The sequence below is a fragment of the Eubalaena glacialis genome, chromosome 13 (assembly GCF_028564815.1).
Source record: "Eubalaena glacialis isolate mEubGla1 chromosome 13, mEubGla1.1.hap2.+ XY, whole genome shotgun sequence".
In the NCBI taxonomy this organism is placed as follows: domain Eukaryota; kingdom Metazoa; phylum Chordata; class Mammalia; order Artiodactyla; family Balaenidae; genus Eubalaena; species Eubalaena glacialis.
The window spans coordinates 24,786,703-24,806,970 of NC_083728.1; the positions used below are offsets into that span (position 1 = coordinate 24,786,703).

At 38.4% G+C, this 20,268-nt stretch overlaps 1 protein-coding gene across 5 annotated transcripts in view; it reads left to right on the top strand.

The window, feature by feature from the left end:
- LOC133104081 (short transient receptor potential channel 4-associated protein) overlaps positions 1–20,268 on the top strand; it is a 159,255-nt gene that overhangs the window by 117,233 nt on the left and 21,754 nt on the right. For all 5 annotated transcript variants that reach the window (XM_061209750.1, XM_061209751.1, XM_061209752.1 and 2 more), the window contains 3 exons: positions 904–1,032; positions 9,677–9,884; positions 17,706–17,891. In XM_061209750.1, the coding sequence (XP_061065733.1) occupies positions 904–1,032; positions 9,677–9,884; positions 17,706–17,891 (523 nt within the window). The remainder of the gene's footprint in view (positions 1–903; positions 1,033–9,676; positions 9,885–17,705; positions 17,892–20,268) is intronic.

Genomic DNA, 20,268 nt, shown 5'->3' on the forward strand with positions numbered 1-20,268 from the left:
GAGAAAGCCCTCGCACAGAAACGAAGACCCAACACAGCCAAAAATAAAATATAAATAAATAAATTAATTTTAAAAAAATTGTTCTTATAAAAAAAAGATGATATATGTGTGATGTAATGACTCCATCATTGTCAGCTTCCATGTAGTTAATAGTCTTATGAGGCAGTCTTATGAAGCTGTTCGTTAATAATGACACCTAATGTTAATGATATTCCAGCAAAACACAGTTCAGTTAAAAAAAGGAAGGAAGAGAAAGGAAAGAAAGGGAAGGAAGGAAGGAAAGAAAGAAAAGGAAAGAAAGGGAAAGAAAGAAAGAAAAGGAAAGAAAAAGAAAAGAGAGGGAAAGAAGGAAAAGGAAAGAAAGAAGAAACAAAAAACGTAAAGAACATAGGATGATATGGTCCAACTTTGTGCTGATCTGGCTTAAGTCCAGGTTAGATGGAAACCTAGGGCTTTTAGAGTTGCAAACACCAGTGCCTCCAAGGATCAGACAGAAAACAAGAAACGTTTGAAGTTGCCTGTTTTGGAGTGGGGACTTGTGCAAATTGTGACTAACCTGGAGTAAGCATATCCTATCTGAAGACTTAAAGTCAAAATTTAAAAGGTATTGCTGGCCAAATAAAACTTGGCCTACTGGGTGCTGGCTTGTAGCTCTTGATTTAGATACTAGGCAGATACTGGGTTAAAAACCTATGATGGATATTATTTAAAAACTCCTCCCCAGAAAAATACATTTGTACACAGTGTTTTATATATAGTTTTAGGGAATTAAGGGCTCAGCTAACAATTCCTGATGTAGCGTGGAATTGCTTTTCCAGTGTCTGGAATGGACATTTTGCCCTTCACATTTTATTTTGGGGTTATAACCTATTCTGTTTTTTCTCCTCTTCTCCCTTGAGATAGACGGAAGGGGTTACAAAGCGTTTGGCAGAAAAGAATGACTTTGTGATCTTCCTGTTTACACTGATGACGAGTAAGAAGACATTCTTACAAACAGCAACCCTCATTGAAGATATTTTGGGTGTTAAAAAGGTGAGCTGTGTCCTCTAGCAGGTGAATGACCAGGTGGAGGAGAGTGCCTCAGACAGATGGATTCTCAAACCTGAATAATGTACAGAACTCCTTTAAAGAAAAACTCTGCTATACTCCTAGTGTTAAAATTATTTTTTTTTGTTACTTAAATATATTCACTAGGTTATACTCCTTATACTAATAGGTCTTAAATGATTATAAAACCTAAACAAATAGATTGAAATCAAACTAATTATAAAACTCAAAAGCTCAGATTGACTTTGTGAATTTAATGTGTTAGCTAATGTTACTTTGCTGAAATCAGATTGTCCCTCAATTATTATGGTGCAAGATCTTTTTAGCATAGCTCCAGTGCTCTATGCTGTATAATAACTCCGTTCTCCTACCACTTTTCTATATTTGAACCGTTGTGATGCTTTCTTGTGATGATGTTTGACTTTCACTTATTATGTTCACCTCTATTTTTTCTCATTAGTTTTCAACAGTTAAAGTTTAATTGACACCAACATAGGAAATAACAAATATGAGCACTGAAATCCTGCCAGTTGGTCATAAGATGGACATTCAAATGATCCAGAATATGCTTAAAAAAAAAGAAAAAAAACTATGATTGAAGTGAAAGCACTAAATTAAATATTTGTCATCGAGAATTCACAGACCGCGCCCCTCCCCCCCAAACAGATCTATAGACATGTTAGAGAATCACTATATTAGATTTTTGGTGTAATGCTTGTTAGGACCTGGCTTACTTCCCCCAGTCCTTGTCCCATGCCTCCATGTCCGTTGCACGTTTGCAGATTTCTTCCTTTTACTACTGAGGAGGTAGGAGCAGCCTCTTAGATTTTCTGTTGCAGTGAAAAGAGTACCCATGTGCATTGTGGTGACCCCAGCTTTCATTTCTGTGTTTCTGCTGCACTTTCCCCAGGCTCTGCTTGTTATTGCCCAGGCAGAAGATGCACAAGTGACCCATTGTCGGTAGGAATACATTGGAGATGTGTGCAGGTCCCAGACAGACCCTTTGTGCCCTTTGATGAAAAGGCTTTGTTATTTTTCCAATAATTGTATGCACCAGTGTGTGAGAAGGGGCTTCCAGGGCGGAAACTCCAGACTCCCTGGCAGTCTTAGCATAAGACTCTAGGATTGCTCCTTCATAACTTTTCCTGCTTGTCCCTCATGCCCTCTCCCTCCCTCTCATACCTTTCTGTGTTGCCAAAAATAGTGATGAGTTCTGCTAGACATTACGGGTACCTTAGTGCAGTTTGAAAGGGGGATAGACACCATAAGAAAGTGAGAACACAAGCCACAAACTGGGAAAAGATGTTTGCAACCCATGCAACTAACAAAAGATTGGTATTCAGAATTTATCATGGGGAATTCCCTAGTGGTCCAGGCTTCCACTGCAGGGAGCATGGGTTCGATGCTTGGTCAGGGAACTAAGATCCCACATGTAGTGTGGCACGGCCAACAAACAAACAAAAACAACAACCAAAAAAACCCCCAAAACAACAACAGAATTTATCATGAATTCTTGTGAATCAGCAAGGAGAAGACAAATGGCCCAGTAGAAAAATGGGCAATGATAGGAGCAAGCATTTTACAGAGGAGAAACAAATGATCCATAAAAAGAAGATGCTTAACTTCATTGATAATCAGGAAAATGCAAATAAGACCACAGTGACAGAGCTCGAGAATATGTATCACTGGAAACACTTACTTTACTGCTGATACCTTTTTATATCAGCAGAATATATCTATTTTGTTTTCTAGTTGAATGTGGGCATACCCTGTGACCCAGCACCTAAGGAAGCACTGACCTGAGGGCCGAGGCATCAGTATTGTGGCCTGGGTAACCTGTAACCTATGCCCAGGCACACTCGTGGGGAAGCTCAATTCCAGAACAGTGATTCTTAGAAATAAAAACACTAAATTGAAGCCAAGAGGGTGTGAAATGAATTCTGTGGATCTACCAGCTAAATATAAAAGATCAAAATGTATTGTGTAAGGGTATTCTTTAAGTTTTTGTTTCATATTTATACACATACATTCACCTGTGTATGTTTACTGTGTTGTGATGGAAAATTTATTTTTTATTCTTGGACATTGTCAGAATGGTTTGGAAGCCACTGCCTCAGAAAAACTTCTGCACATGTGCATCAAGAAACACATAAGAAAGGTTATAGCATTATTGGTTAAGGGCAAAAAACTGAAACCAGGTCTCTGATCCGTCAACAGGAAAATGGATAAATGTCCTCTATTCACACAATGGGATATTATACAATGAATGTTGCTATAGGCAACAACGTAGCTAAATCATAGAAATTATTGATAGAAGTCAGTTGCAGAAGATTGTATATAGTATATCTTTTTTTTTAATAGATCTTTATTGGAGTATAATTGCTTCATAATACTGTGTTAGTTTCTGCTGTACGCCAAAGTGAATCAGCCATATGCATACATATGTCCCCATATCCCCTCCCTCTTGCGTCTCCCTCCCATCCTTCCTATCCCACCCTCTAGGTCATCGCAAAGCACCCAGCTGATCTCCCTGTGCTATGCTGCTGCTTCCCACTAGCTAATTCTTTTACGTTTGGTAGTGTATATGTGTCGATGCTACTCTCACTTTGCCCCAGCTTCCCCCTCCCACCCCATGTCCTCAGGTCCATTCTCTATGCCTACATCTTTATTCCTGCCCTGCAACTAGGTTCATCAGTACCCTTTTTTTTTTTTTTTAGATTCGTTAGCATACGGTATTTGTTTTTCTCTTTCTGACTTACTTCACTCTGTATGACAGACTGTAGGTCCATCCACCTCACTACAAACAACTCAATTTTGTTTCTTTTTATGGCTGAGTAATATTCAGTTGTATATATGTGCCACATCTTCTTTATCCATTCATCTGTCGATGGACATTTAGCTTGGTTCCATGTCTTGGCTATTTTATTTTTATTTATTTATTATTATTTTTATTATTATTATTTTTAAAAATAAATTTATTTATTTTTGGCTCCATTAGGTCTTCGTTGTGGTGTGCGGGCTTCTCATTGTGGTGGCTTCTCTTTGTTGCGGAGCACGGGCTCTAGGCACGCGGGCTTCAGTAGTTGTGGCATGCAGGCTCAGTCGTTGTGGCTCGCGGGCTCTAGAGTGCAGGCTCAGTAGTTGTGGCGCACGGGCTTCGCTGCTCCGCGGCATGTGGGATCTTCCCAGACCAGGGCTCGAACCCGCGTCGCCTGCATTGGCAGGTGGATTCTTAACCACTGTGCCACCAGGGAGGTCCTTGGCTATTTTAAATAGTGCTGCAGTGAACATTGTGATACATGTCTCTTTTTGAATTATGGTTTTCTCAGGGTATATGCCCAGTAGTGGGATTGCTGGGTCATACGGTAGTTCTATTTTTAGTTTTTTAAGGAACCTCCATACTGTTTTCCATAGTGGTTGTATCAATTTACATTCCCACCAACAGTGCAAGAGGGTTCCCTTTTCACCACACCCTTTCCAGCATTTATTGTTTCTAGATTTTTTGATAATGGCCATTCTGTCTGGCATGAGGTGATACCTCACTGTAGTTTTGATTTGCATTTCTCTAATAATTAGTGATGTTGAGCATCTTTTCATGTGCCTTTTGGCCATCTGTATGTCTTCCTTGGTGAAATGTCTATTTAGGTCTTCCACCCATGTTTTAATTCCGCCCATTTTTAAATTTTTTAATAATTTAAAATTGCAAATATTTTCTCCCATTCTGAGGGTTGTCTTTTTGTCTTGTTTATGGTTTCCTTTGCTGTGCAAAAGCTTTTAAGTTTAATTAAGTCCCATTTGTTTATTTTTGTTTTTATTTCCGTTACTCTAGGAGGTGGGTCAAAAAAGATCTTGCTGTGGTTTATGTCAAAGAGTGTTTTTCCTATGTTTTCCTCAAAGAGTTTTATAGTGTCTGGTCTTACATTTAAGTCTTTAATCCATTTGGAGTTTACTTTTGTGTATGGTGTTAGGGAGTGTTCGAATTTCTTTCTTTTACATGTAGCTGTCCAGTTTTCCCAGCACCATTTATTGAAGGGGCTGTCTTTTCTCCATTGTATGTTCTTGCCTCCTTGGTTGTAAATTAGGTGACCATAGGTGTGTGGGTTTATCTCCGGGCATTCTATCCTGTACCATTGATCTGTATTTCTGTTTTTGTGCCAGTACCATACTGTCTTGATTACTGTAGCTTTGTGGTATACTTTGAAGCCAGGGACCCTGATTCCTCCAACTCCGTTTTTCTTTCTCAAGAATGCTTTGGCTGTTCGGGGTCTTTTGTGTTTCCATACGAATTGTAACATTTTTTGTTCTAATTCTGTGAAGAATGCCATTGGTAGTTTGATAGGGATTGCATTGAATCTGTAGATTGCTTTGGGTAGTATAGTCATTTTCACAATATTGATTCTTCCAATCCAAGAACAATAGTATATTTCTCCATCTGTTTATGTCATCTTTGATTTCTTTCATCAGTGTTTTATAGTTTTCTGAGTACAAGTCTTTCTCCTCCTTAGGCAGGTTTATTCCTAGGTATTTTATTCTTTTTATTTCAATGGTAAATGGGAGTGTTTCCTTAATTTCTCTTTCTGATTTTTCATTGTTGGTGTCTAGGAATGCCAGAGATTTCTGTGCATTAATTTTGTATCCTTCAACCTTACCAGATTCATTGATTAGTTCTAGTAGTCTTCTGGTGGCATCTTTAGGATTTTCTGTGGATAGTGTCATGTCATCTGCAAACAGTGACAGCTTTACTTCTTCTTTTCCAATTTGTATTCCTTTTATTTCTTTTTCTTCTCTGATTGCCGTGGCTAGGACTTCCAAAACTATGTTGAATAAGAGTGGCGAGAGTGGACATCCTTGTCTTGTTCCTGATCTTTGTGGAAATGCTTTCAGTTTTTCACCATTGAGAATGATGCTTGCTATGGGTTTGTCATATATGGCTTTTATTATGTTGAGGTAGGTTCCCTCTATGCCCATTTTCTGGAGAGTTTTTATCATAAATGGGTGTTGAATTTTGTCAAAAACTTTTTCTGCATCTATTGAGATGATCATATGGTTTTTATTTCTTAATTTGTTAATGTGGTGTATCACATTGATTGATTTGCGTATGTTGAAGAATCCTTGCATCCCTGGGATAAATCCCAGTTAATCATGGTGTATGATCCTTTTAATGTGCTGTTGGATTCTGTTTGCTAGTATTTTGTTCAGGATTTTTGCATCTATGTTCATCAGTGATATTGGTCTATAATTTTATTTTTTTGTGATGTCTTTTTCTGGTTTTGGTATCAAGGTGATGGTGGTTTCATAGAATGAATTTGGGAGTGTTTCTCCCTCTGCAATTTTTTGGAAGTATTTGAGAAGATCAGTGTTAGCTCTTCTCTAAATGTTTGATAGAATTCACCTGTGAAGCCATCTGATCCTGGCCTTTTGTTTGTTGGAAGATTTTTAATTACGGTTTCAATTTCATTACTTGTCATATGTCTGTTTATATTTTCTAATTCTTCCTGGTTCAGTCTGGGAAAATTTTACCTTTCCAAGAATTTGTCCATTTCTATGTGGTTATCCATTTTATTGGCATATAGTTGTTTGTAGTAGTCTCTTATAATCCTTTGTATTTCTGCAGTGTCAGTTGTGATTTCTCCTTTTTCATTTCCAATTTTATTGATTTGCGTCCTCTCCCTTTTTTTCTTGATGAATCTGGCTAAGGGTTTATCAGTTTTGTTTATCTTCTCAAAAAAACAGCTTTTTTTTTTTGACTGGTCTAAATACATAAATTTATTTTCCCCCTTACCTTCCTTTCTTTGGGAAAAGGAAAAAGGAAACATTACTCTGTCTACTCAGAGAGCAAGGAGAACAGCAGAACAGATGAAGGGGGACTGAACTTACTGACTCTTCTACCCGCTTCTGTTCTCTCTCAGCCTGTATGTTGTCCTTATAGGTGAGTGAGAGATGTTAGGATTTCAGCATGCTGCTCCTTAACTGGAATGGGGCAAGAAATGCTCCAGCTGTTTTAATCAGTGACGTTTATTAACATGTTTCAAAAACATGGCCAAAGTGTGTAGCCAGCACAATACCCAAAGCAATTAGATCATTCCTTTTTAAGACCAAGAAACTTTCTCTTGGTTTGATCTACTCCAAAATACCAAATACATAGATTGAGGAATAAACTCAAATAAATTGTAATTTACTTTCACCCAAAATTACACATCCTCTACCTAAGGACAAAGTCACTGCTCTTGTAAAGATACTGAGGGGAAGGAGAGTAGCTCAAATGAGCCTGTAATTTAAAATCACAACCAGAGAAGAAACACTTCAAGCACAATGGGGACATTCCATTGAAGAGCCACATTCATTTGGAATGTTTGCTTTGAAAACAACTCTTCTGGGGAATAAAGAACCAGCTTTTAGTTTTATTGATCTTTGCTGTTGTTTTCTTCATTTCTATTTCATTTATTTCTGCTCTGGTCTTTATGATTTCTTTCCTTCTACTGACTTTGGGTTTTCTTTGTTCTTTCTCTAGTTGTTTTAAGTGTAGGGTTAGATTGTTTATTTGAGATTTTTCTTGTTTCTTGAGGTGAGATTGAATTGCTGTAAACGTCCCTCTTAGAACTGCTTTTGCTGTGTCCCATAGGTTTTGGGTCCTTGTGTTTTCATTGTCATTTGTTTCTATGTATTTTTTTATTTCTTCTTTGATCTCTTCAGTGATCTCTTGATTATTTAGTAGGGCACTGTTTAGCCTCCATGTGTATAGTATATCATTTTTACAAAGTTCAAAAATAGGCAAACTCAAACCATACAAAACTTTTTTTTAATGAAAAAGCAATACTAAACAAAATTCAGGATAGTGGTTACCTCTGGCCGAGAGAAAGGGAGATGTGATAGGAAAGGCACATATAGCTATTCACTTTGTTATGCTTTATAACATATGTTGTATCAAGTATTAAATAAAAATTAAAATATAACACAAAGAAGTGGGCCTGGAGGGTGGGGGGGACCTGGTTTGCAACCCATACACTAAGTTGGACAGGGCTAAAGGAACAGATGAGCTGAAAGTCCCAGTTTCCAATAATAACAATAGCTAACATTTGTGTACTGGGAAGGTAAAGGTGGAAGAAGCTGCTCCCAAATACCCCCTCCACAGCCAACCAGAAATAGGAGTGAGATTCACAAGGGCTTCTAGGAATCATTCACTGGTTCAGTACACATTTACTGAGACCTTCACTACCAGGGTCTATGCACTGAGGCTCTGGAGAGGAGGTAAGGCACACTCCTGCCTCAAGGCAGTGTCAGTTTATTTGGGAAATTAGATGCAGGCACAGATAATTACAAGATCATGTTATAGTGCAGTGATAGAGAAATACCCAATCCAGTGGAAGTTAAGTACATTAGTGGGATGAAGGGTAGCAGGTATTATCTGAGGAATGTAAAGATGTTTCAGAAGGAGAGAAGATCATGTGATGTACAACATTTGGGATATTAAGGGAGAAAGAAAATGAGAATATAACCAAATAACAAAAAGCGTTTCATAAAATTCAGTACTCATTCATGATAAAAGCTAGCAATAGAAAGAAAATTCCTTAACTTGGTATTGGGTATCTGTTAAAACTTACAGCAAACATCAAACTAAACCTGAAACTTTGGAAATATTTCTAATAAGGAAAAAGAGGAGAAGGTCTGCTATCACTTACTCTAGATAATTGGTTACATGGGCATGTACACAAGGAGACACCTATAGGAATGTTCATTGCAACACTGTTTAATAGTGAAAAATTATAGTCCACCTAAACATACACATATTTAAAAAGGAGAATGATTGAATAAATTGTGAATTAGAACAATGAGAAATGATTGAAGTAGACTTACTTGTATCAGTGTAGTTGAATCTCATTGTTGACCGTGAAGTATCATTCACACTGCATGCAGAACAAAACCATGTATTTTTGTTTTATTTTTTATTGAGGTATAATTGATTTACAGTATTATATTAGTTTCAGGTATACAACATAGTGATTCAAATTTTTTATAGGTTTTACTCCATTTAAAGTTATAAAATATTGGCTGTGTTCCCTGTGCTCTACAATATATCCTTGTAGCTTATTTATTTTATACGTAGTAGTTTGTGAACAATACCATATATTTTTTGTGGAAATATTTGTAAGTGTGAAAACATGTAGAAATAATAAACAGAGTTCAAAATAATGGTTACATCTGGGGGGGGGAATGAAGTGAATGCAACTAGGTAGGGATACACAAGGACCTTCAGCTATATTTGAAATATTTTACGTCTTGAAAACATCTTTGGCAATTTCTGATTGATAAAACTTGAGTGGTAGGCTTTTTTTTTAGGCAAAATGGGGCATATGAGCAAAGGTGGAGATTAAGAATAGTGACCCTCAAAAGGTTTAATCCTCAAACTAATCCTATGAGGTAGATTAGATTAGTCCCATTTGACAGAAGAGCAGACAAAGACTTAGGTTCCATGACTTACCTAAGGTTGTGCAGCTGCGAATTGTGGAGCTGGGGTTTGAACCTAAGTGGTCTAGCTACCAAGCCCCATTCTTAGGGGAATGCAAAAGAGCAGCACATTCAATCTCAAATGAACTGAGCATGGGGATTGTTTTATTTGTGTCTTTTGTAGGAAATGATCCGACTAGATGAAGTCCCCAATCTGAGTTCCTTAGTATCCAATTTCGATCAGCAGCAGCTTGCTAATTTCTGCCGGATTCTGGCTGTCACCATTTCAGAGATGGATACAGGGAATGATGACAAGCATACGCTTCTGGCCAAAAATGCTCAGCAGAAGAAGAGCTTGAGCTTGGGGCCTTCTGCAGCTGAAATCAACCAAGGTAAAGTCTCTAAGTTGTCAGAATTTTGACATTCTAGTTCTGAGGTCCCTTCCTAAATCATCTAGCTCTTTCAGTATTTCTAGAGATTTGATCCATGTTAGGGCTCCTTGGGTCCACTTAGGGTATGTAAAATTTATATCTATGTATCTCTTCATTATTTTGGGGGACCAAGTCCATAGCCATCAGACTTTTTAATAGATCCAGAACCTCAAAAAAGTTAAGCACCATTATTTATCAGAATTAAAATTACATACCTTTTCTTCCACTGAGCCTTTTCTGGGCCTTTATCCTATATGATAGATATACATATAGATATATGAGATAGATATATGAAATATATATATATAGAGAGAGAGAGAGAGGGGGAGAGAGAGAGATACAGTCATACATCAGAGATGGGAGTTGGGTACCAGTATCTGCGACACTGCGATAAAGCGCATATTGCAATGGAGTTGCACGAACTTTTTGGTTTCCCAGTGCATATAAAAGTTATGGTTACACTATATCGTAGTCTATTATGTGCAATAGCATTACGTCTAAAAAATGTACATACTTTAATTAAAAAATACTTTATTGCTTAAAGAGGTACCCATCATCTGAGCCTTCAGAGAGTCACAAATAATCTCTTTGCCTCCATGTTGATGGCTGCTGACTCATCAGGGTGGTGGTTGCTGGAGCTTGGGTGGCTGCGGCGATGTCTTAAAATAAGACAGCAGTGAAGTCTGCCACATTCATTGACTCCTGCTTTCATGAATGATTTCTCTGTAGCAGGCAATGCTGTTTGATAGCATTTTACCCACAGTAGAACTTCTTTCAAAATTAGAGACAGTCTTCTCAAACCCTGCTGCTGTTTTATCAACTAAGTTTATATAATATTCTAAATCCTTTGTCATTTCAACAATCTTTTTTTATTGAAGTATAGTTGATTTACAATGTTGTGTTAGTTTCTGCTTTCCAGCAAAGTGATTCAGTTATATATATGTATACATTCTTTTTTATAGTCTTTTCCATTATGATTTGTCACAGGGTATTGAATATAGTTCCCTGTGCTATACAGTAGGACCTTGTTGTTTATCCATTCTATATATAATTGTTTGCAACTGCTAATCCCCAACTCCCGAACCATCCCTCTCCCACCGCCCCTTGCCCTTGATTGTTGATTGCATCAACAGTCTTCCCAGCATCTTTGCCAGGAGTAGATTCTATCTCAAGAAGCCCTTTCTTTGTTCATCCATACTCTTCATCTGTTAAAGTTTCATCATAAGATTGCATCAATTCAGTCCCACCTTCAAGCTCCACTTCTAATTCTGTTTCTCTTCCTGTTTCCACCACATCTGCAGTTACTTCCTCCACTGAAGTCTTGAACCCCTCAAAGTCATCCATGAGGGTTGGAATGAACTTCGTCCAAATTCCTGTTAATGTTGATACTTTGACCTCTTGCCATGAATCATGAATGTCCTTTACGGCATCTAGAACGGTGAATCCTTTCCAGAAGGTCCTTGTAGGGTTTTTACCCCCATCCTCCTTTCTTGTGACTTTGGGGAGTTCTCATTTTACTAAATCATAAAATATACATTCTTAAAAACATGAATTTTATTATAACTAAATTATACCTCAAACCTAGTTTAAGCACATGCATACACTTACACTGACAAAAGCTAACGTTTGTTAAGCTCCTGTGTGTGGCAAACATTGAGCTAACTGCTTTACCTAGGAGTGATTTTGTTTAATCCTCCAAGCAGCCCTGTGAAATAGAGATTAGCATCCCCATTGCACAGCTTGGGAAACTGAGGGTCATACAGTTTCAGTAATGGATACCTGTGTGTGCTGAGGCACTAAGTAACTTTCATCTTTTAGTTTCCCATTTAGGGAATCTATTCTGGCAGGTTAGTTTTATCCTGTTGGTATCGATTACCTTCATGGACCGGTTTGTAAGCTGACAAGTAAAACCACCATTACCCATCATCCTTGGGGAATGAGGTATTCTAGTCAGTTGGGTTTTTAATTAACTGAGGGTTAACCCCAAGCCTGGTTTTCATTGATTTGGGGGATTGAAAAAAGGAAGGCTTTATAAAATGTCACGGTTCACTTTCATACCTGTGTGGCTAACCTATGAGATTATCTACATGTGATGTCAGCTTATAGCTTTTGGGATAAAGCTTTGTTAAATGTTGTATTTTAGCACATGTTGTTGTACAGGGTCTAGTCCTTCCTGACTCTCTGACCATAATTCCTATCTCCTTGTCCCCCTGCCTCACACACTTTTTTCTCCAGTCAAATGCCCTAGGAAGGCCAAGGTGAACATAATTAAATTACAAGTGGATGAGAAAGATCTTAGTCCTTAGTGTTGTCTATCTTTAATTGAACTCCAGTACTGAATACTTTTATTTTTTTATTCCTTTAATTAACTATTATTGGAGTATAGTTGATTTACAGTGTTGTGTTAGTTTCTGCTGTACAGCAAAGTGAATCAGTTATACATATATCCACTTTTCTTGTTTTAGATTCTTTTCCCATAAAGGTCATTACAGAGTATTGAGTAGAGTTCCCTGTGCTATACAGTAGGTTGTTATTAGTTATCTATTTTATATATACTAGTGTGTATATGTCAATCCCAAGCTTCCAATTTATCCCTCCCCCCCATCCCTTTGGTAACCATAAGTTTATTTTCTACATCTGTGACTCTATTTCTGTTTTGTAAATAAGTTCACTTGTACCATTTTTTTAGATTCCACATGTAAGCGATATCATATGATATTTGTCTTTCTCTGTCTGGCTTACTTCACTCAGTATGACAATCTCTAGGTCCATCCATGTCACTGCAAATGGCATTATTTCATTCTTTTGTGTGGCTGAGTAATACTCCATTGTATATAGGTACCACATCTTCTTTATCCATCCATCCATCCATGGACATTTAGGTTGCTTCCATGTCCTGGCTGTTGTAAATAGTGCTGCAATGAACATTGGGGTGCATGTGTCTTTTCAAATTATGGTTTTTTCTGGATATATGCCCAGGAGTGGGATTGCTCTATTTTTTAGTTTTTTAAGGAAATAGAGGTATGTGTAATAGTCAGCTTTGGCTGTCATAACAGGATAGCACAGACTGGGTGGCTTAAACAGCAGAAATTAGCTTCTCACAGTTTTGGAGGCTAGAGGTCCAAGATTAAAGTGCCATCAGCAGTGGTTTTTTGTGAGGCCTCTCTTCCTGGCTTGCAGATGGCCACCCTCTCACTGTGTCCTCCTGTGGCCTTTTCTCTGTACATGCACAAAGAGAGCTCTGGTGTCTCTTCCTCTTATATAAGGACACCAATTCCTATCAGATTAGGGCCCCAGTCTTACGACCTCATTTAATTACCGCCCTAAAGGCTCTGTCTCCAGATATAGTCATATTGTGGATTAAGGCTTCAACATATGAATTTCAGGGGGTACACAATTCAATCCATTTTAGTATGGAAAGCTGAAGTGTGTAGGATGTTGTGGAAAAGTTTTTGTTTTGTTTTTAATAAACTGCAGCTGTGAAATAGTTTTCTTGGCCGGCAAAATGATGTCTTATGCTATCTTCCTGGAGCTTAGATAATAAAAATGTTAGAGAACTTCTTAGGCTTCTCAGAAAGTACCAGTTATCTCTTCTGTTGATTCAGATAAGAACACATGGATCCATCTGCAGGGAAAAAATCACTCAAAATGTTAGTCAGATGTAGATGAAGCCACAGGCCTGGTAATTATCAATTTATAGGTGACACCAAGCTGATTTACACAGCATATGAGCTAGTTCAGAATCATCTCAGAGAGCTGGAAAGCAGAGCCTAAACTGCAACAGGAAAATTTACAGGAGTGTTTGGGAAATACTAATGTTTTAACAAATAAGAGGAGAGAAGAGGTCTGCTTTTGCAGAAATTATTGGAAGTTGTGGGTGTTTTAGTTGTCAACCCGTTTAACGTTAACCAGCAGTGCATGTGGTAGCTACTGATAAAGCTGTGAGAAGTACAAAGACTGTACGATGCTGGGGTGCCAGTCCCCTGAGATTGTGTATAAGGTGGTGAATATAATGGGCCAGTGAGTTTTTCCTGGGGAGAGAATCCAAAACTTTCATCAGCTTTTCAAGAGATGAGTGACTAACAAAAGCTCAGGAATCTCTGGGGTGGAAGTCAGTCTCAGAACCCTGAATACTGGGTAGGTTACATCTGAAGTGCTGTGTTTAGTGTGCAGGGTGTGAAGACTAGGTCTTAGGAACTGCCCTGTGAGGAACAGTTAGAGAAACTGGAGCTATTTACCTGGAGATAGGAGGTGTGACTAAAAATCCATCTTTTTGAAATTTTTCAAAATTAGAAATTTTTAGAAATCCAAACTCTTCATTTACTTAATTTATTTTGGGGGGAAAAAATTATAGTTTTTGTTTGTTTGTTTGTTTTAAATTCACAAACTACAGAGGAACAGCAGGTGTACGGTAGAAAGTTTGTTCCCATCCAAGTGGTGACCTATTACCAGTTTCTCATTTATCCCTCCAGGGATACTCTGTACGTGACCATTTATGGGGGTGGAGGAGGGAAGAAGAGAAGACTGGCTCCTCTCTGTTTGTACTGATGGTGATGTAAAATAAGCACCGTTCTGCCCCTGGCTCTTTTCACTTAACTTTATCTTGCAAAGCATCCATTCCAGTACATACAGAATTATCTGATTCCTTTTTACAACTGGATAGTATTCTAGTATATGGGCGTAGCATAATTTATTTAAGCAGTCCCCTGTTGATGGAAATTTGGTTTACCTCAAGTCTTTTTTCCTACAAATAACAGCCTTATGTATAGAGTTTAATGTGCTGGATATTTGCCTTTTAAACTTTGATAGATATTAACAGATTTACCTTCCATAGAAATTACTAGTTCATCTTTCCACCCTGTATACCCTTCCCAGTACAGGGCCTTTTTAAACTTCTTGATATTTGTCAGACTTGATAAGGAAAAAAATGGTATCTCAAAAAAAAAAAATCTATCTCAGTATATTTTTTTTTAAATTGAGGTGAAAGTCACATTAAAAAAATTAACCATTTAATTCAGTGGTTTATAGTACATGTACAATTTGTGCAGCCACCATCTAGTTCCAAAACGTTTTCATTACCCCAAAAGGAAACCCTGTACACATTCAGCAGTTATTCTCCATTACCCCCAACCCCTGGCAACCATCTGCTTTCTGTTGGTGGATTTATCTATTCTGGGTATTTCATATATATGGAATTTTAAAAATGTGACCTTTTATATCGCACATCATACCTCTTTCACTTATCGTGATGTTTTTGAGGTTCATCAGTGCTGTTGCATGTCAGTATTTCATTCTTTTTTATGGCTGAATAATATTCTTTGTGTGTACATACCAATTTGTGAAACATTGATGGACATTTGGGTTATTTCCACCTTTTGACTGTTGTGAATAGTGCTGCTCTGAACACATGCATACACAGGTATTTGTTTGAGCACCTGTTTCACTTCTTTTGGATGTGAACTTACGATGGAATTGCTAGGTCATATGGTAATTCTATATTTAACTTTTTGAGGAAAAGTTAATTTCAGTGTAGTTGTTTTTTTTTTTTTTAAGGTTTTTTTGATTTGGACCATTTTTAAAGTCTTTATTGAACTTGTTACAGTATTGCTTCTGTATTATGTTTTGGTTTTTTGGCCATGAGGCATGTGGGATCCCAACTCCCCGACCAGGGATTGAACCCACAACCCCTGCATTGGAAGGCAAAGTCCCAACCACTGGACCACCAGGGAAGTCCCTCAGTGTAGTTTAATTCACCTTTTTTTATTAATGCAGTCGTACATTATTTTATAGTCACTCGCTAATTTATAGAGAATGGAAAGGGGGCTAAGATGATTTGCCAAGCTCTGTGCTGGGACTAAATTCATATGACTTCATGTAATCCTCCTAACTACTTTGTTTTTATTTATTTTATTTTTGAAGAATTTTCTTTAATGTATTCTTTTAAGGTTTACTTTAAAATTTTTTATTATGGGAAACTTCACACATATAAAAGCAGAGACATATATATGACAGTGTAATGATCCCCATTTACCTATTACCTACCTTCAGCAGTTATCAACTGATGGCCTGTCTTTATCTCTACCCTCATTTACTCCTACCGTCCTCACTTTGGATTATTTTGAAGCATATCCCAGACATTATAAGATTTCACTTGCATATATTTCAGTGTTTCTATAAGATAATTACTCTTTAAACCATATTGTACACTCCCAAATTAATATCTTGATATTTTGAAATATCTGGTTATTTATTAATTTTTGATTAGATGATACATGTACATGATTCAGAAAATCTACAAATTCAAAAAGTTGTTCACTGAAAAGTATCCCTCCCACTGTATTCCCAGTGGCGTTATTCTCTTTGCCTTTGGCAAACCACTGTTTTCTATCCTTAAGAAGATTTAATGCATACACAAGCAACTACGTACAGGCGTTAGCTTTATTTTAAAGAAGGTTAAATTTTGGAGCCAAGATTTGAACCTGGATTCCCTGCCTTCAAAGTTTATTATGTTCTTTATGCTGACCAGAATTTCTGTCTTACTCATCATTGTCATTAAAATGGGACTGGTGCAAATAGGAGCTGGGTAATTATTCAGTTTCTTTCTTTACCTTAAAAAAAGAAAAGAGTAAAGGCTTATCTTTTTTCTTCCTGCTAGTATGTGTGTGTTATAGGAAAATCAAACCATAGTTAAGTAGTTTTAAAAGAAGCATTTATATCCTCTCCTACTCAGGAACAGCCACAGTAAGTACCTTGGTACATATCGTTCTGTTCTTTATCTGTGTATATGTATATTATGTGCATATTTTACAGAAGAAAACTTTTAAAATTTTAAAGAAAATGGGTTTAAGCCAATACTGTTTAATAATTTACTTCCTGGGGCTTCCCTGGTGGCACAGTGGTTAAGAATCCGCCTGCCAGTGCAGGGGGCACAGATTCGATCCCTAGTCCGGGAAGATCCCACATGCCGCGGAGCAGCTAAGCCCGTGTGCCACAACTACTGAGCCTGCGCTCTAGAGCCTGCAAGCCACAACTGCTGAGCCCACGTGCCACAACTACTGAATGAAACCCGCGCGCCTAGAGCCCATGCTCCACAACTACAACAAGAGAAGCCACCGCAGTGAGAAGCCCGCGCACTGCAAGGAAAAGTAGCCCCTGCTCACCACAACTAGAGAGAGCCCACGCACAGCAACGAAGACCCAACGCAGCCAAAAGATAAATAAATAAAAAATAAATAAATTTTTATAAAAATCACTAAAGTAATAATAATAAGTTACTTCCTTAACAAGTAAATTCAAACATCTTTCTGGAGTTGCTGTATAAAGATGTGTGTGTCATTGTTCTTAGTGTCTGTGTGTTGTATTCCACTGCATGTATGTATCATTTAATCAGTATGCTATTAATGAACATATAGTTATCTTTACCTTTTTGCTGCTATGGAAACCACACCAATGAACCTCTCTATACAGATATCTATGTATATATAATTAGTTATTTCTTTATGGTAAATCCCCAGAAATGGACCTCAGAGACACACAGATTTACGGCGTAAAGGTTATTCCAGTTTATATTCCCACCAGTAGATACGAGTCTGTTTCCCTGCACCTGCTAAAATTGAACTTGTTTTTATAACTTTATTACTATTTTACCTTGGGTTGGCATTTCATTTTAAAGGGAAGCTCTGACTAACTGCTGTCAGATTAAGGTGAGAAGCTGGTTTGTTTCTTGAGTGCTTTAGAGCTGGTCTCTGTTTTGACATTTTCTCTTTTGTTCTTTCCTCGACAGCGGCACTTCTCAGCATCCCTGGCTTTGTCGAGCGGCTTTGCAAGCTGGCAACTCGAAAGGTGTCAGAGTCAACGGGCACAGCCAGCTTCCTTCAGGAGTTGGAGGAGTGGTACACCTGGCTAGACAATGCTTTGGTGCTAGATGCCCTGATGCGAGTGGCTAATGAAGAATCTGAGCACAATCAAGGTACTTGGGATGGGTCTCCTGAGAGGTGGGGAGCGTTCCTGTGGGTTCCTAGAGCCATTCTTGACCTCTTTTCCAAGCAGAATAAGTTGAAATTTGCTCAAAGTAGAATTTCCCTCAGGGCAGTCCTGGATCATGATTGTTAAGACTTTTGATAGCCAGTGACAGAACCTCTTTGAGCTCCCTTAAAGCAGACCTGATTTCAGGGACAGGGGCTTTGTTGCAGAACCCAAGGAATTGACTGGAAACATTACCGGAGCATTTTTAGGAACCCAGAGGGTTCTTTCTCTGTTTCCACTTCTTTCTACACGTTTCTTTAGTCTTATCTTTCCTCCATTCTGACAAGTAGGCTGCCTAGTAAATGTGTGGACTCCTAGTCTCAGCTCCAGCTCCTTGGTGAACTACTCTGGCCTGTTTGGGGTGAGGTGCTCAACCCAGAGCATTTGATTCTGGGGTCAAATTGTACAAACCCAGGAATTCCCACTGGAATCATGCAGATAAAAGTGAAGGGAGGAATTTCGTTCCTGGAACGGCAGTGTGTGGAGCTCCGTGCACCTGCTTGGTCAGTGAAACTAAGCAAAGCCTGTACACAACAGCAGCAACAACAAACATCCACATAAAGTCTGTGGAAGTTGTTCTCAGAGTGTACAACAAGTGGGGAAACATTTCTTCCAGAAAATCTACTAAAATATAGTGAGAACATTGAGAGCCTATGACACTAGAATTTCTGCTTGATGCAGGTTCCACGCTGGACAGGTGTGGCCTAAAAGGGCTCCCTCAGCTTCCAAACAAGGAATACAGAATCTCACTGGAAGGGGCAGGCTACCAGCTTTTCTCATCCCTTCCAGCTCCGAGTGGAAGAGGCTAAATTATTGATGAATATAGCCAAGAGGGCAGGGGCTCCTTTCTTTCTCCCTCCCCTCCCTCCCTCCCTCCCTCCCTCCCTCCCTCCCTCCATCCATCCCTCCCTCCATCCCTTTTCTCAACTTTCTTGAGATATAATCAACATATAATATTGCATAAGTTTGAATTGTACAATGTGTTGATTTTATACATTTATATATTGTAGAATGATTGCCACTGTAGCAATAGCTAACACCTCTATCCCATCACATAATTACCATTTCTTTTTTTCTGGTGAGAATATTTAAGATCTGTTCTCTTAGCAACATTCAATTATATGATATAGTATTATTGGCTATAATCACCATCCTATACACTGGATACCCAGAATTTGTTAATCTTATAACTGGAAGTTTGTGTTCTTTGACCGATAACTCCCCATTCCCCGCCCCCCACCCCACCACTAGTAACCACCACTCTGTTTCTCTGAGCTTTTTTAGATTCTACATTAAATGATATCATACAGTATTTGTCTTTCTCTGACTTATTTGATTTAGCATAATGCCAGGGCCTCCTACCCTCCACCCATCTCCATACTGTACTCATAGTACAGAAGCTCTACCCAGGCCCAGTAGGCCAAGAATTCTATGGCCCTTATCGCCCTTGCCCCAGCTCTCTTGTAGGACAGAGGTTCCACCATGTAGGCAGAGGCAAGCTGAGAAGGCTATAGAGGCTACCTATCCTGCTCAGAGTAATAGCACTGAGATTTTGCCAGGGGGAGAGGTAATAGGTAAGAACAGAATGTTGGGAAGTTTGAGCTCAAGGTCATTCTCAGAAACAGTGTAGATTTTGGTGGTAAGAAAATAAAAGGAGCTCTTTTTAATTGAGAACAAAAAGCCAAACCATATGCCAGCTAGTTCACCAGAGAGAACCAAGGAAAGAGGTGGCTAAGAAGAACTTAAAGCTGAGGTCAAAACAAACCTCAGTCTCAAAAACTACCCGTGCCTGAATTTAATTGAATCAGACTTTGGAGCAATTTATGCCTCAAGGCATTGTCAAAAACAGTAGAGCATTCAGCCAGCAGTTAGTGGAGCCTGACAACTGTTTCATACTAGATGAGGCAGAAAGTTTAACAGAGATTTCAAGGAAAGAGCCAGACAAAGAGAGCCCTGCTAAAACACTGTCATCCAGGGACACATGCCCAAGGCTGCGCGCTCTGCCAAATGGCCTCATCAGTCCTCAGAGAGATAGACTTTACTGAAATAGGCTAGCCAGGGCATTAAACAAATAAACAAGAAAACAACCACAAGCCCTGAAAGAAGAAAGAAGAAAGAAGGAAGAGTATCAAGAGTTGCTACAGTATTTACTGTAAATGTCCAGTTTTGAACAAAAATTGAGACAAGCAAAGAAACAGGAAAGTATAACCCAAACGTAGGAGAAAGCAGACAACAGAAATTGCCTGTGAGAGAGCCCACATACCAGAATTAACAAAGACTTCAAAGCAGCCATTATAAATATGGTCAAAGAACTAAAGGAA